This window comes from Erythrolamprus reginae, chromosome 7 (genome assembly GCF_031021105.1).
Source record: "Erythrolamprus reginae isolate rEryReg1 chromosome 7, rEryReg1.hap1, whole genome shotgun sequence".
NCBI lineage: Eukaryota > Metazoa > Chordata > Lepidosauria > Squamata > Dipsadidae > Erythrolamprus > Erythrolamprus reginae.
This window is the reverse complement of record NC_091956.1, coordinates 78,781,407-78,799,921: the sequence shown is the minus strand read 5'-3', so window position 1 is coordinate 78,799,921 and position 18,515 is coordinate 78,781,407. Positions and strand designations below refer to the sequence as shown.

At 39.6% G+C, this 18,515-nt stretch overlaps 1 protein-coding gene across 1 annotated transcript in view; it reads right to left on the bottom strand.

Annotated features, from left to right (window-relative positions):
- Nucleotides 1-363: 363 nt before the first annotated feature.
- TACR3 (tachykinin receptor 3) overlaps nucleotides 364-18,515 on the bottom strand; it is a 59,163-nt gene continuing 41,011 nt past the window's right edge. Inside the window, exons 4-5 of the mRNA XM_070756680.1 lie at nucleotides 9,337-9,533; nucleotides 364-1,003 (exon numbers count right to left, since the gene is read on the bottom strand). Coding sequence (XP_070612781.1) covers nucleotides 694-1,003; nucleotides 9,337-9,533 — 507 coding nt within the window. The 3' untranslated portion in view covers nucleotides 364-693. The remainder of the gene's footprint in view (nucleotides 1,004-9,336; nucleotides 9,534-18,515) is intronic.

Genomic DNA, 18,515 nt, shown 5'->3' with positions numbered 1-18,515 from the left:
GTAACATCGAGTTCTGAGCCACCCCAGAGGATGGGAGGATAAACAAACAAAAAGAAAGAAAGAAGGAAGGAAAGAAGGAAGGAAAGAAGAAAGAAAGAAAGAAGGAAAGAAAGAAAGAAAAAAGGAAGGAAAGAAAGAAAGAAAGAAGGAAAGAAAGAAAGAAAGAGGGAAGGAAGGAGGGAAAGAAAGAAAAAAGGAAAGGAAGAAAGAAAGGAAGGAAAGAAAGAAAGAAAGATCAGAATTATCTTAATTCCAAAGAACAGATCCACCCCATATACAGTAATGTTGTTTCATAAGCTGTACATTTAGAGCAAATATTTAAGTAACATTGAAAACCTGACACACTTTTTTTTTTTGCTGCTCATTTCAGTGAGATATAAATTGTTCTTAATCACACCTGTTTTTACATAATTTACATAGATGTTCCAGTTTATCCCATGGCACTAAGTCACAACGTTAATGTAAACAAGACTCTGTCTTTGCCTTTTCCAACACAAACACACACACAGACACACAGAGGTTGGATCAAAGAAGGTTGATGATAATAGGCAAGATATATATACACATGCAGTTAGTGCTCCATATTGAAAGCACGGTTGCCTTCCAAATGTTTGATCCTAAGGCAGAATAGCATTGTCTTATTCCTTAGCTATGTGACTTGGTCTCACATCTATTGTAAACTCATGGAAGGCTTTAGGAATACTCGTCCGCTGATGTATACGGAGAATTGATATAACTCGACACTGCGGAACTAGCTTTCGAACTCCTGCACGAGCATCCGTTTGTGTTGGCTTCTTGTGTTCCTTTCTTGTGCACAGACTTGCTGCTTTCGCCATCACCGGTTTCAAACACCACCGACATGCTGGATTCCATCCTGGTAACTGTGTACAAGCTGCTTTGCCTGGTAGGATGGAATCTCGTTGTCTTAAGCTCCAGTTCATCGTAAGTAGAGACTTCAATGAAAGGACACCATTGAAAAGCTCTCTTGAAACCAGCTCGGAACCTGAAAAAGACACGCATATATCATGGGGTATGTATTTGATATTTGACATATCTCATCTAATGCTGCATGAATCCTAGCAACCGGTGAGATCCCACAGAGTCAGCCTTCTCTTGATCCCGTTGTTTGACCTAGGGCAGCGACGGCGAACCTCTTTTCCCCTCGAGTGCTGAAAGAACATGGGCAAATAGCACATGCCCTGCCTGTCGGCGACTACTTCAGCTTCAACCACAACAACAGAAGAGCATGCAACAGATTTAAACTTAATATTAACCGCTCCAAACTTGCCTGTATAAAATACGACTTCAGTAACCGAGTTGTTGAAGCGTGGAACTCATTACCGGACTCCATAGTGTCATCCCCAAACCCCCAACACTTTACCCTTCTTTTATATGTTGAGCTGCCCTGAGTCCTCGGAGAGGGGCGGTATATAAATCCAATGAATGAATGTATATATATATAAAAATCAGCAAAAAACATGTGATACATACAGAACATAGTTTGTAGGCTATGAATAAATTAACTGACTTGAAATGGCCCTGGGTTGGGCCTAGGGATCCAACAGAAAAAAACATATAGGCCCTCCCTGGTACAAAGCTGAAGGGATCAGATCTGGTGGCCTAGAGGTTAATTCTCTGCCTTACAAGGCAGAAGCTGCCGGATCAAATCCCAGTAAGGGTATGGCTAGCCGTTGAAGCCTGAACAAGGCCGAAAGAGCGCTATCCTAGTCTCCCTTAATTTTAAAAAAATTCAGGAAAAACATGTGATACGTACAGAACATAGTTTGTTGGCTATGAAATAAATTAACTGCCTTGAAATGGCCCTGGGTTGGGCCTACAGGCAAAAAGGAACTGTGACATTCCTTCAATATACCAGGGTGATCCGACAGAAAAAACATATACATACATACATACATACGTACGTACATACATACATACATACATACATACATACATATATATGTCACATGTTTTTTTGCTGAATTTGAAAATTAAGGGAGACTAGGATAGATTTATTTCGGCCTTATTTTGGCCTCATCAGCTAGCCATACCCTCACTGGGACTTGAACCTGCAACCTTTGCCTTGTAAGGCAAAGAATTAACCTCTAGGCTACAGTACCCAATCCCTTCGACACAAATATATACATATATATATATATATGACAGTCTTGGTATATTTGAGTTTCTTCCCGTGTAGGATTTAGAAATTTCTGGCGACATTTCGATGAGGTCCCACTCATCATCTTCAGGCTGGTGCTTCTGTCCTTGTTCTAGGGCGAACACCCTAGAACAAGGACAGAAGCACCAGCCTGAAGATGATGAGTGGGACCTCATCGAAATGTCACCAGAAATTTCTAAATCCTACACAGGAAGAAACCCGAATATACCAAGACCGTCATAGCTGTACCCGTGAAAATCTACGAAAACAAATATATATATATTATATATATAGTTCTGGGATTCACATTCACGACTGTACAAACTGAAGTACTGTATGTCCAGCATAAGAAACGAATATGAGAGCGATTGTCAGTTGTGGTTCTACCAGGAATGGCTTAGAGATATTAAGCCTAGAGGAGAAAAAAAATTAAAAGAGGAACATGATAGCGACCTTTAAACATCAGAAGATGGAAGCGACAAGCTCTTGATGACTCCAGAGGGCAGAATTAGAGCTAATGGGTAAAAACTGTAATGAACTTGGCTCAACACAAGAAGAAACTTTCTAATTGTAACAGATGTGTAGAGACTTCTTAATAGCAGGATTGGAAAATAAGGGCTGGCTTCCCATCTGTTGAAACTACTAGAAACCTAATAAAACAGAATTCAAGTCCAGCGGCATCGCTGCATCTAATTTCAACCGTGTGAGACTGTGCAGCCCAGCTATCGGGGGCTGGTTCACAATTTCTTTAATGCACAATGTCACCAGAAGAGCGGAAACAATCATCTGAGAAGTTATGGATTAGATGTTTTAGCATCCTCTCCTCCCTTTCAACTGGTCAATTTAGAGCTGGTTTACATATACAGACTATACAGTAATACCTCATCTTACGAACCTAATTGGTTCCAGGGGGAGGTTCGTAAGATGAAAAGTTCATAAGACGAAACATTGTTTCCCATAGGAAACAATGTAAAATCAATTAATCCGTGCAACGAAAAAAACGCCGCCGCCCAGCTGTCACCGTTTGAAACAGCCGGGGGGCTTCTCAGCGTCCTCCTGAACCCGAACGCCAAACCTGAACTTCCGGGTTTGGCGTTCGGGAGGCCGCCGAGAAGTCCCGCCGCTTGGCTGTCGTCTTTTGAAACAGCCGGGGGGCTTCTCGGCGGCCTCCCGAACGCCGAACCCAGAAGTTCGGGTTTGGCGTTCGGGTTCAGGAGGCCGCTGAGAAGCCCCCCGGCTGTTTCAAAAGGTGACAGCCAGGCGGCAGGGCTTCCCAGTGGCCTCTCGAACCCGAACTTTTACAGAACTTCCGGGTTTGGCGTTCAGGAGGCCGCCAAGAAGCCCCGCCGCCCAGCTGTCTTCTTTTGAATCAGCCGGGGGGCTTCTCAGCGGCCTCCCGAACGCCGAACCCGGAAGTTCGGGTTTGGCGTTCGGGTTCATGAGGACACTGAGAAGCCCCCCAGCTGTTTCAAAAAGTGACAGCCGGGCGGCGGGGCTTCTCGGCAGTGGTGGGTTCGTAAGAAGGAAAAAGTTTGTAAGTTGAGGCAAAACATTTCTGAACCCCGGGTTCGTATCTCGGGTTGTTCGTAAAATGAGGGGTTCGTATCATGAGGTACCACTGTATATCTATCTCCGAGTGCAATTCAAAGTGTTGGTCATTACCTATAAAACCCTACATGGCTTAGGACCAGATTACTTATGGGACTGTCTTCTCCCTCACACATCCCAGTGACTGATCAGATCCCACAGAGTTGACCTCCTCTTGGTCCCGTCAGCCAAACAATGCCAACTGGTGGGACCATGGGAAGGAGGGTCTTTTCTGTGGTGGCTCCGGCACTCTGGAACCAGCTTCCCCTAGAGATTTGCACCGCCCCATTTCTCCTGGTCTTCTGAAAGGCTCTAAAAACACAGCTTTGCCAGCAGGCCTGGGAGAGTCGTTGAATGCCAACATCTTGTTCCGGCTTATTGATGAATGAGTGATGGATGAATGTATTTATTGTGGGGTTTTTAACTTTGTATTCATTTTATTGTTGTTCGTCGCCTTGAGTCCATGAGGAGAAGGGCGGCATATAAATTTTATTACATGAATGAATGAATGAATGAATGAATGAATGAATGAATGGATGGATGGATGGATGGATGGATGGATGGGTGAGTGAGTGAGTGAGTGGATGGATGGATGGATGGATGGATGGGTGGGTGGGTGGGTGGGTGAGTGAGTGAGTGAGTGAATGAATGAATGAAAGAAAGAATGAGACGTCATATAAGAATAGTATTGTTCTTAGATGGTACTTCACAGGTGGTCCTAGTGATAATATTTCTTTGCTTTACATACCTGTCAAGTTTGTAAATACAAGGACTGGTTGCCAAGTTGTTGTTTTTTAAATCACAATTGTAACTATAAACAGTTGCTAAATGTGACAGTCACTAAACAAGGGCTACCTGTATTTTCTGTAGATTAAACTCCCTTCATATAGAAAAATAAAAAAGAGGGGGGAGGGATGAGACTGCTTGGAATTGCGCAGACATGTTGTTTCTTACACTTTTGTATGTGTGCAGAATCCCCAAAGGCCATTGCTCCATCCAAAAAAGTAATACTATGGACGAAAATGTGTTTATAACTCGTAGAATTGCCATCATTGTATATAAAAATTCCATCATTTATTTCAAAATATTATCAAGCATCCCTGATGAATTGTGTCCCTCTTGCTTTTTATGCTAACAGGGCCCATTCGGGTCCTAAATATCTACTTTGAAATATCATTTCAGAGACTGGATAATTCTGGCTACAATTTGTGTGTGTGTGTTTTTAAAGATCATAATTTGCAGTTCCTAACTAATATGTGTATCATGTGAGTGGTGACTGATATATCAATGTAATAAATAAGTAAATAAATAAATAAGTAAACACATGAATAAGTAAATAACTATGTAATGAATAAGTAAATAACTATGTAAGGAAAAATAAATAAATAAATAAATACTTTCATACATACATAGAAACATAGAAACATAGAAACATAGAAGACTGACGGCAGAAAAAGACCTCATGGTCCATCTAGTCTGCCCTTATACTATTTCCTGTATTTTATCTTACAATGGATATATGTTTATCCCAGGCATGTTTAAATTCAGTTACTGTGGATTTACCAACCACGTCTGCTGGAAGTTTGTTCCAAGGATCTACTACTCTTTCATTAAAATAATATTTTCTCATGTTGCTTTTGATCTTTCCCCCAACTAACCTCAGATTGTGTCCCCTTGTTCTTGCGTTCACTTTCCTATTAAAAACACTTCCCTCCTGAACCTTATTTAACCCTTTAACATATTTAAATGTTTCGATCATGTCCCCCCTTTTCCTTCTGTCCTCCAGACTATACAGATTGAGTTCATTAAGTCTTTCCTGATACGTTTTATGCTTAAGACCTTCCACCATTCTTGTAGCCCGTCTTTGGACCCGTTCAATTTTGTCAATATCTTTTTGTAAGTGAGGTCTCCAGAACTGAACACAGTATTCCAAATGTGGTCTCACCAGCGTTCTATATAAGGGGATCACAATCTCCCTCTTCCTGCTTGTTATACCTCTAGCTATGCAGCCAAGCATCCTACTTGCTTTTCCTACCGCCCGACCACATACATACATACATACATAAGTGGATGAGAAGGCAGTTCAAACTGAATGTGTTGTCAAATCTTGCAGTGGTAATTATAAAAGTGGAGAAGGAATGTATAGAAAATGTAATGTTGACAAAAATATTTTTAAAGGAAAATGTTTAAAATATAGGCAGACTGAGAGTAGATTATAACAAGTTCAGTAAAATAAATAAACAAAACTTCATGTATATAGTCTGAAAGCAAATATCAAGTGTTTGAAGCTTGTGAAATGAAAATCATAAGAATGTTTATGGAATGGACTTAGACCTGAACAGAATAAACACTGATTCATCCATTTCAATTACCGCTAAGCTACAGCTCAGTTGATTCAATTCATCCCTAATTGTAGCTTGAATGTGCAAAGCAATATTACAAATAACACCACTGAATATTAAAAAAAAAACCACGCAAGGAAATGAATCTCTCTTTAGATAAATTGCTTGCAATATAAATTCATCGTGATTTTTGGGGGGATAAATAATAAATGTTTCAATACATTTTCAGTTCGAATTGGAAGACAGAAAGAACAACAAAGCAGAATTTCTTTGCCAGATGCAAATCCTGGTGGGATTATGTGGGTGTTAAATAAAATTGCAATAGGCAGGTGTTCGAACAAGATGATGAAAGGCTGTGCTTGTTGTGTTTCTGCTATCATCTAAAAATATTTGCATATATATGGCAGGAATTAATGTCCTCTTTGAAATGTCTATCAAAATGGAATTAGGTTCTGATTTTTGTTTGTGTTATCAATTTGCTTATATTGCACTGACAAGTAGCCTATTCCCATGTGAATGTTTGAATTTTGCTGGCTCTCAGATAGGGTTATTATGTAATATTAGATGTTTCAGACAGCATCTTATTTATTTTATTTATTTATTAGATTTGTATGCCGCCCCTCTCCGAAGACTCGGGGCAACTAACAACAATAAAGAAGACAATGTAAACAAATCTAATATTAAAAATAATCTAAAAAAACCCAATTTAAGAAACCAATCATACAAACAAGCATACCATGTATAAATTCTATAAGCCTAGTGGGAAAGGAAAAATTTCAATTCCCCCATGCCTGACGACAGAGGTGGGTTTTAAGGAGCTTGAGAAAGGCAAGGAGGGTGGGGGCAACTCTGATATCTGGGGGGGGAGCTGGTTCCAGAGGGTCGGGGCCGCCACAGAGAAGGCTCTTCTCCTGGGTCCCGCTAAATGACATTGTTTAGTCGACGGGACCTGGAGAAGACCAACTCTGTGGGACCTAACCGGTCGCTGGGATTCGTGCGGCAGAAGGCAGTCCTGGAGATATTCTGGTCCGATGCCATGAAGGGCTTTATAGGTCATAACCAACACTTTGAATTGTCACCGGAAACTGATCGGCAACCAATGCAGACTGCGGAGTGTTGGTGTAACATGGGCATATTTGGGAAAGCCCATGATTGCTCTCGCAGCTGCATTCTGCACGATCTGAAGTTTCCGAACACTTTTCAAAGGTAGCCCCATGTAGAGAGCATTGCAGTAGTCGAACCTCGAGGTGATGACATCTGACTCACAAAATTGATGACAGGTTTCATATCTCTTGAACATGTGAATTATTTTTGATTTATATTTTATTTATACGACACATAAATTTAATGCAATTTTTAAAATATGCTGTAAGCATTTGCTATTTCATGTAAGTGTTCAGAGAGCTATAGATTCAAGTAGCATTTTTACAAATAACCAGCTAACGTTGACTTTGTACAAGATAGAGATAATGCCTTGTTACTGCCATATTTTTTGGAATTGATTCTGATATACCGTGCCTGCGCTACTAAATAAATCTTCTATATGTTTTACTATTGGTTCAAAGTTCATTCATGAAATTCAATTTTGGTTAAAACATTATTTCAACATTATTATTACAGAAAAGTCAAACCAGTCTTCCCAACTTTACAGGATCTTACTTTTTTGTTGTGAGAAATTGGAAGGCCTGATTTTACTTTTTTAAAAAGCCCCACAAGGTTTTGGATTTCCCTACATCCGTGGTTCTCAACCTGGGGGTCGGGACTCCTTTGGGGGCAAACAACCGTTTCATAGGGGTTGCCTAAGACCATGGGAAAAGACACATTTTCTATGGTGTTAGGAAATGAAGCTTCTATTCTGATGTCTTGGAACCTATTTGTACAATCTGACCAATCAGGCATTTACAGTGAGGCTGTCCCTCTGACCTACTTGCCTATCAACTTAAAGCTCTGTTGGGAAAATTGGCACTAGACTTATGATTGGGGGTCACCACAACAACATGATGAATTGTATTAAGGGGTTGCAGCATTAGAATGGTGTTTCCCAGGGCAGCGTACTAGGTCCTACTCTTTTCATTCTCTACATCAACGACCTCTGCGATCATATCACAAGCAATTGTGTTCTTTTTGCAGACGATGCAAAAAATTTTAACACCACGGACAACACATTTACTCTCCAAAAAGACCTCGACTTTGTCTCAGATTGGTCTAGCACCTGTTGGTTCAAAAATCAACCAACAAATGCTCTACCCTCCACATCGGCAAAAAGAATCCTAACCTCATATATAAACTGAATAAACAAATTCTCACAGCCAACCCGCACTCAGTAAAAGACCTTGGAATACTAATATCGAATGACCTAAGTGCTAAAGCCCACTGCAACAATATCGCCAAAAAGGCTTCTAGAGTTGTTAACCTGATCCTATGTAGCTTCTGCTCCGGCAATCTCACACTACTCACAAGAGCCTACAAAACTTTTGCCAGACCCGTCCTTGAATACAGCTCACCTGTCTGGAACCCATACCACATCTCGGACATCAACACCCTTGAAAACGTACAAAGATACTTCACTAGAAGAGCCCTTCACTCCTCCACTCGTACGAGACTAGACTTTCAATCCTGGGCCTAGAAAGCCTAGAACTAAGACACCTTAAACAAGATATAAGTATTGCCCACAAGATCATATGCTGCAACATCCTGCCTGTCAGCTTCAACCACAACAACACAAGAACACACAACAGATTTAAACTTAATATTAACCGCTCCAAACTTGACTGTAAAAGATATGACTTCAGTAACCGAGTTGTTGAAGAGTGGAACTCATTACCGGACTCCATAGTGTCATCCCCAAACCCCCAACACTTTACCCTTGGATTATCTACGGTTGACCTATCCAGATTCCTAAGAGGTCAGTAAGGGGCGAGTACAAGTGCACTAGAGTGCCTTCCGTCCCCTGTCCTATTGCTCTCCTATATCTCCTGTACCTTTCTTCTATTCCTATATCTCTTCTTCTACTCTTTCATTGATATGTTCTATTAATATATCTTCTTTTCTATTCTTTCATAGATATATTTTACTATGAGTATCTCCTCTATAACCTTCATCATGTATTTTACTATGTGTATATATATATATATATACCCACTAAAACTCTCATTGTGTATTGGACAAAATAAATAAATAAATAAATGAATGAATGAATGAATGAATGAATAAATATCGAGATAGATTATTCTCAAATTACAATCTTACCTTTTATTGAGGCAGCAGTAGATGATGGGATTATACATAGTAGAACTCATAGCGAGCCAGAACGTTGCTAGGTAGATCTGCTGAATATATTTCCACCGATTCCAATTTTCATAGATTCCGGTAAGTATGAAATAAATGTGATATGGCAACCAACAGATGGCAAAAGTCGATACAACGACAATCATCATTTTTACAACCTGGAAGCAAGCAGATGGGGAGAAAAAGGATTTTCCTATTTTTCACAACTCTGTAGTCTGTAAGTGTCTTTTAATATTATCGACACTTGACACTACTGTAGGTTATTATAGCTGGAATATTAAATTTATGTAGATAATAATTTGGAAAAACAAAACAGAATGGTATAAAAGCAATTAATTTATGTTGACATTTCCCCCTTTGCTTTGCTCAGATAACAGAGAATATTTTGATATGGATTTGAGCCTTCTGCACTTTACTTATGGTCTTGAATGATTAAGTCTGACATATGGGTAGATAGCTGTTGTGCTTTACAGGATAACTGAATCAAATAGCCATTGGTATAAAGTGAATAAATAAAATAACAGCTTAACATTTGGCACCACAGATGATATCCCTTGGGAATATTCAGACAGATGGGAAATTCCAATAAAGGAAATAATGTTTTTATTATTGTTGGGAGCCGCCCCAAGTCTTCGGAGAGGGGCGGCATACAAATCTAATAAATTATTATTATAATTATTAGAGCTGAACTATGGAATTTTTGGTGTTTTCTGATCTTGTTTGTTTGCAGAAATTTCATTATCCTGTTAGCATCCCACACTGGGCTTATAACCAATGCTTGAATCCTAACCTTAAAACAGAGTATGTGTGGCAGTGGGGGTGTCCCTCTGACCCAAAACCCAGACTAATATAAGTAGAGTATAAATATTATTTACATATATTCACTAGTAGTAAGTAAACAGTCAAGCAATCATATACAAACCAGATATCAAAATATGCAGTTCTATATATACAGCAGCTAACCAATAATATTCCCCTTCAGAGCACACAGTTCTATATACATATATAATTTTACAATATTTCCCTTCTGCAGAACACACAGTTCTATATAATACCATAAGTATTACTTACATACATAATACATAGATCAACTTTTAGTGCACAGCAATAGTGTATAGTATAGTCACACAGACAAAACTAGCAGACTGAGATCAGGGAGTTAGCGTGGTTGCTTGACTGTTTACTTACTACTAGTGAATATATGTAAATAATATTTATACTCTACTTACTCACAATTTGCCCTACATAAACTTTATGAGAACTGATAAAGGATAAAAAGTTTCTCTAACTCTAGTTTTGTAAATGTTTTTTCTCTGACAGGGATCCAGATTGCTTTGCACCACTGAAGAGTCAGCCATTTGCTCCCACCACACTTGACAATCTGAACAATTGCAGTGGGGGGGGGGGCTCTGACCTTCCTGCCAATCAGCTTAAAGCTCTGTTGGGAGAATTGGCGCTAGACTTATGGTTGGGGGTCACCACAACACGAGGAACTGTATTAAGCGGTCATGGCATTAGAAAGGTTGAGAACCACTAGCTCTAGGTGGTCTTTAGAGCAGTGATTTTCAACCTTTTTTGAGCCGCGGCACATTTTTTACATTTACAAAATCCTGGGGCACACCACCAACCAAAATGACACAAAATGACACCCTAAGACACTCTCCTCTCTTTTTCCACCCCTGTCTCCTCCCCACCCTTGTGTGTGTGTGTGTGTGTGTATACACACTCTTGAAACATTTCCAAAAACTGGTGAGGGCTGGGGGTTTTTTCTCTCTTATTCTTTGGGTGCTTTTTATCATATGCTTTAAATCAAGAGTCACTTCTCTCTCTCTTTTGTTTCTCTCTCTTTCCTCTCATTCTCTGTCTCAATCATTTTCTCATTTCTCTTTTTTCCTCCCCTTTTTGCTCACTTCTCTCTCTCTCTCTCTCTCTCCCTTCCTCTCCTTTTCTCTCTCTTGCTTTCTTTCTCTATTGCTTTCTCTCTCTTTCTCTCTTTTCTTTCTCTCTCTTGCTTTCTCTCTCTCTCTCACTCTCTTTCTCTCTCTCTTGCTTTCTTTCTCTCTCTTTCTCCCTTTCTTTCCCTCTCTCTTTCTCACTCTCACTCTCTCAGCAAAAATTTGCGAGATCAGAACCTGAGCTTCCTTCTTCGCGGCACACCTGACCATGTCTCGCGGCACACTAGTGTGCCACGGCACACTGGTTGAAAAACACTGCTTTAGAGTACTGTTTTCTTATAAATTTTTTCATCTGCTATTTATAGCAGCCTCACTAATGACCACAGCCCCACCCAACCACAGGTGGCCTCATTTTATTTGATAATAATTTCTCAGTTGTTGTTGCCTATGCATTGCTCTCCGCATGCGTGGCTCTATCATTAACTCTTGTTCCGAATCCAAGGAGGAGCTAGATAATTTATCTCCTTCTGAGCTGTCTGCCACACTCTCCTCCTCCCTGTCACTCATGTCTTCTTGGTCAGAGGAGCCTTCACCAGCAGATTCCACAGGGGGCAAAACAGGCCTGCAGCATGTGGATGTCTCCCCCACATCCATAGTCCTTGGGGCAGGAGCTGGGCCAGAGCTAACCACAACAGTGCATAATGCACATTTTTCATTGTTTGTCTGCTGTATTGCCTGCAGCTCCCTCACACAACTTCTATTCCTCAAACACACACTTCTATTGTGTCAATGACCATATGTTCGGAAAGGCCCATTTGCAAAAGGGATCATTAAACCAAAAAAAGATTAAAATAAATGAATAGAAAATGGATGAATGATGAATAATTAAACATTGTAATTTGTGAAGGTTTTTTTTTAAACTTTCCAGCAACAATGCTTATTCTTTCATGCATGGAATCTCCCATAGATACACAAATGTGCTTCATGAATGGAAGAGATAACAAAGAGAAAAATAAGCATTGGTATAATGGTTTGCTACTAGGCAAAAGAATCTGGGGGGAAATGAGGATGTTGGGCAGGCTGCAAGCTAGGCACATAAACAATCCTCTGCAGAACTACTACTACTACTACTACTACTTCTTCTTCTTATTATTATTATTATTATTATTATTATTATTATTATTATTAATTGGATTTGTATGCCGCCCCTCTCCGCAGACTCGGGGCGGCTAACAACAGTGGTAAAACAACATGAACAATCCAATTAATAGAATAGAATAGAATAGAATTTTTATTGGCCAAGTGTGATTGGACACACAAGGAATTTGTCTTGGTGCATATGCTCTCAGCGTACATAAAATAAAATATACATTTGTCAAGAATCATGGGGTACAACACTTAATGATTGTCATAGGGGTCAAATAAGCCATGAAGAAGCAATATTAATAAAAATCTTAGGATATAAGCAACAAGTTACAGTCATACAGTCAACATGGGAGGAAATGGGTGATAGGAATAATGAGAAAAACTAGTAGAATCGAAGTGCAGATTTAGTAGAAAGTCTGACAGTTTTGAGGGAATTATTTGTTTAGTAGAGTGATGGCGTTCGGGAAAAAACTGTTCTTGTGTCTAGTTGTCTTGGTGTGCAGTGCTCTGTAGCGACGTTCTGAGGGTAGGAGTTGAAACAATTTGTGTCCAGGATGCGAGGGGTCAGTAAATATTTTACCCGCCCTCTTTTTGACTCGTGCAGTATACAGGTCCTCAATGGAAGGCAGATTGGCAGCAATTGTTTTTTCTGCAATTCTGATTCTCCTCTGAAGTCTGTGTCGGTCCTGTTGGGTTGCAGCACCAAACCAGACAGTTATAGAGGTGCAGATGACAGACTCAATGATTCCTCTGTAGAAATAAAAACAACTAAAAAACCCTTATTATAAAACACCAAACATATACACAAACATACCATGCATAACTTGTAATAGCCTAGGGGGAAAGGATAACTTAACTCCCCCATGCCTGGCGACAAAGGTGGGTCTTAAGTAATTTGCGAAAGACAAGGAGGGTGGGGGCCATTCTAATCTCTGGGGGGAGTTGGTTCCAGAGGGCCGGGGCCGCCACAGAGAAGGCTCTTCCCCTGGGGCCCGCCAAACGACATTGTTTGGTCGACGGGACCCGGAGAAGGCCAACTCTGTGGGACCTTATCGGCCGCTGGGATTTTATCCCTTCTAAAGAAGACAAATCTGCAAAAGGGAATTCTAATTTAGTCCAGTCGCCGGCCAAAGATACAAGCAAATAGTAAGAGAGTTATTGCGGTATGAAAGCAGTTCCTTCTTCAAGAAAGTTGTCAAATTAGAGCAAAGGTTTCATTCCCCCGTCCAATCATCTTGGAAAAGGAAAATACTTCTTTGACCTTTGCACCAGCTTTTGACTTTTTATAGCTTCAATAAAATTGGTGCAGAGATCAGAACTACACAATAGGCTGAATAAGTTACAAAAACATTTGGGGAGGTTAAAAACCAGAACAACGAAGCAACAGAACATGTACACCTGAACTAGAAATGACACTGATGCATTAATACTAATAAAAAGCTTACACAGAGAGAGAGAGACACACACAGCCCGGAAATTGATCGGCAACCAATGCAGACTGCGGAGTGTTGGTGTGACATGGGCATATTTGGGAAAGCCCATGATTGCTCTCGCAGCTGCATTCTGCACGATCTGAAGTTTCCGAACACTTTTCAAAGGTAGCCCCATGTAGAGAGCGTTACAGTAGTCGAATCTCGAGGTGATGAGGGCATGAGTGACTGTGAGTAGTGAGTCCCGGTCCAGATAGGGCCGCAACTGGTGCACCAGGCGAACCTGGGAAAACATCCCCCTTGCCTTAACTTTGGAGAGAGCTTGCTCTGTGAAGTTCCTACTATCATCGCTTTTGATTAGCCATTGAAAACTTGGCTTTCCCAGAAGCCTTTGAGGATTAATTATAACACACCAAACAAATTGTACATATTATGTAACCACTCTCTAGAGAAATCTATAATTATGGGAAAGGTAGAAAGGAAGAGGAGTAGCAAAGTCGATGGATTCAATTTCAGGGCAATTGAAACTGAAAATCCAAAGAACCAGGTTCAAATCCTGGAGATCTGTGACCTTGACACCAATTTGCTGCACATAATCAATAAGTTAATTGTAACTCATTAATTTCAGTGCTTAATTGCATTTTAGATTCTGCTTTCTTAAAATTATTTTGTACTGCATTGATTTGTAAGTTCTATAAGCTCCTTAACATCTGTTTTCTGGTAATGGGCAACTGACATTAATAAACAAACGAGAGAGAAACCCAAGGATGTTACCTTGCTAATATTTTCATCTCAAGCAGATGTTTCCATGTTTAAAGAGGGAAGTCTCCTGTTGGATTCTCTCTCTATCCACCAGGGCTGGCCTTTGAGAGTGGCTGTTTCAGATAATTAAAATTTATTTATTTATTTATTATTTATTTGTTGGACTTGTATGCCGCCCCTCTCCGAAGACTCGGGGCGGCTCACAACATGTAAAAACAGTCACAACAATCCAATTAATTAAAATTTAACGATTTAAGAAAAGAAACCCCATATGATAACAGACACACACACAAGCATACCATGCAAAATGTCAACGCTGCACTGGTATTAAAAAAATATACTGTAACGTTGGCATAATGGAGTACTTAAAAATGTCTTTCCAACTCCGATACATTTTGTCAAGCCAGAGGGATGCAATAATTAATAGGGAGATAATTTTTGTCTTGACAAGAACTCTGGGTGCCATGGAGCCAACATGAATATTTCTCTCCAGGGGAAAAAAAGAAGGTGCCTGCCTCAAATTCTCAAATGAAGACTCCTGAATTATAGTTTCCTCAATATCATTTATTTTCTTTCAGAAACCTTTTGTGCCAAGACTAGAGCGGTTTCCAGAAGTCTCTTCTAAGTCCACAAGATCATATGCTGCAACGTTCTACCTGTCAATGACTACTTCAGCTTCAACCGCAACAACACAAGAGCACGCAACAGATTCAAACTTAATATTAACCGCTCCAAACTTGACTGTAAAAAATATGACTTCAGCAACCGAGTTGTCGAAGCGTGGAATTCATTACCTGACTCAGTAGTGTCAACCCCTAACCCCCAATATTTTTCCCTTAAACTATCCACAATTGACTTCTCCAGGTTCCGAAGAGGTCAGTAAGGGGCGTGCATAAGTGCACCAGTGTGCCTTCCGTCCCCTGTCCAATTGTCTCTCCTTATCTCATTTATCTTTTCTTCCTTTCAAATATGTTCACCTATACTTTTATATCTTTTCTTCTATCCTTTTCTTTATTTATATTATTACATATCTATTCTCTTCAATGTGTATTATGTATTGGACAAAATAAATAAATAAATAAATAAATAAAATAAATAAAATAAATAAAATAAATAAAATAAATAAAATAAATAAAATAAATAAAATAAATAAAATAAATAAAATAAATAAAATAAATAAAATAAATAAAATAAATAAAATAAATAAAATAAATAAAATAAATAAAATAAATAAATAAATAAAGAAAGAAAGAAAGAAAGAAAGAAAGTCTAGGCCTGTTGAAGAAAGTCATTGGAGAATGAAGGAAATATATTTCATTTCTGATCCACAGTGGCGCAGTGGTTAGAATGCAGTACTGTAGGCTACTTCTGCCAGCTGCCTGCAATTTGGTAGTTCAAATCTCTCCAGGCTGAAGGTTGACTCAGCCTTCCATCCTTCCAAGGTCAGTAAAATGATGACCCAGATTATTGGGGGCAATATGCTGATTCTGTAAACCACTTAGAGAGGGTTGTAAAAGCACTGTGAAGCGGTATATAAGTTTAAGTGCTAGTGCTAGTGCTATTTCACTCCAAGAAGCGTAGAAGATACCCTATTTCATATTTCGTAAAAGCAGCTTCTGAGTGTGTTTTTCTGAAACCTTTGTTGGAACACCACCTTGAAAATTTATTCAGTCCTGATAATGTGTAATTGACAGACTGGATTTTATCATGGATTTTATCTGTTATTTACTATTTTATTTTGCAACTTTTGGTTGTATATTTGCTAAGTGTTTTTGTTGGTTTTGGTATCTGGTCTATGACTGTAATAAAATTGAATTGAAATTGAAATTCAGTCATGATAATCAGTCTAACGTTATTTCCTCTAATTGATTGGACTAAAAAAAGTAGCTATTCTTCCTACATTTCTAACCTGACAATCTGCACGGAATAATCAATATACTTGGGCATGCTGACCATGTTTTTGGTGAAATATATGACAGTAGATTTAAAAAAAATAAAAAATAAAAATTCAGTCAGGGATTTTTGAATGATGAATTAGTCAGTAATTAAGGAATATAAAATTATGTATTTATATGTGGAACTCTCTAGGTGCACCAGTTGCGGCCCTACTTGGACCGGGAGTCACTGCTCACAGTCACTCATGCCCTCATCACCTCGAGGTTTGATTACTGTAATGCTCTACATGGGGCTACCTTTGAAGAGTGTTCAGAAACTTCAGATCGTACAAAATGCAGCTGCGAGAGCAATCATGGGCTTTACCAAAAATGCCCATGTAAGACCAACACTCCGCAGTCTGCATTGGTTGCCGATCAGTTTCTGGTCACAATTCATGGCACCGGACCAGGGTATCTATGAGACCACCTTCTGCCGCACGAATCCCAGCGACCAGTTAGGTCCCACAGAGTTGGCCTTCTCCAGGTTCCGTCAACAAAACAATGTCGTTTGGCGGGGCCCAGGGGAGGAGCCTTCTCTGTGGCGGCCCCGGCTCTCTGGAACCAACTCCCCCCGGAGATTAGAATTGCCCCCACCCTCCTCGCCTTTCGTAAGCTCCTTAAAACCCACCTCTGCCGTCAGGCATGGGGGAACTGAGATATTCTTTCCCCCTAGGCCTTTACAATTCATGTATGGTGTGTTTGTGTATATGGATGTTGGTTTTACAATAAGGGTTTTTAGTTGTTTTAGTATTGGATTTACATGCTGTTTTTTATTACTGTTGTTAGCCTCCCCGAGTCTACGGAGAGGGGCGGCATACAAATCCAATAAATAAATAAGATAAAGAAAGAAAGAAACATATTATCAGCGGCTCTTCTTCCCTGAACAAACTCATTTCCTTATCAACTCTTACTTCTTAATAATATCTGTTTATGGGAAATGTAGTATTGCCTCAATGCGGGATTTATCTACTTTGTATGCTGATTAGGAAGTTTTTACAATGTGAAACAATAGGCAGAAGAGGATCGCCTACTTTCTATTCATCGGCATTTTATCTCTTATAAATGACACTTTCCATTGGTCTTAATTTTTCTTTCCCATGTAAAATCAGATTAGAGTCAGTGAGTGTATCATGAAGACAGCAGTGATAATCAGATATTTGCTCTTATTCTTCTGCGGCACGATAAGGTGCATCTGTAGCATCTTTCGTCTTATTTTATGATGACATTTATTTGGCAATGTGGAATCTGCCCACCGTGAGACATTTATCAGCTGCCAAAGAATATTGCAGAATGCCGCTGCATATTTGAAACATTGCCAGTACTGATTCTACAAGGTATATTCAATCCCCCTCCCCTGCAGATGTGATCCATCACTGAAAACTTGGAAATTTAGTTGGAACTGAATGGATAAAGAATTAGGAAATATATTATCTTCCACTGACATTAGGGAAGTGTGTCAATTATGCAGAGACATATCTGCACTGTCATGCTTGAAAACAGTTCAGTACTATGGCACGTTGCCTCATTAAGTGTATAAATCATAAATTAAATGCTGGAAATTTAATACATCGTTATTTTGTTTGCAGTTATAGTTATCAGCATAATACAAGGAAATGATGTTCAAGGAGTGTGAAAGTGCAGAAACGAAGGAATTAACAAACTTAATTTGAATTACAGATGAGAATGACAATGCAGACGATTCTTTAGCCTTTAGAATACTTGGGATGAGAAATATAGAGGGTAATTAATAAATACAGTGGTACCTCTACCTACGAACGCCTCTACTTACGAACTTTTCTAGATAAGAACCGGGTGTTCAAGATTTTTTTGCCTCTTCTCAAGAACCATTTTCCACTTACAAACCTGAGCCTCCAAAACTGTAACCAGAAAAGGCAGGGAGAAGCCTCCGTGGGGCCTCTCTAGGAATCTCCTGGGAGTAAACAGAGCCAGAAAAGGTGGGGAGAAACCTCCAT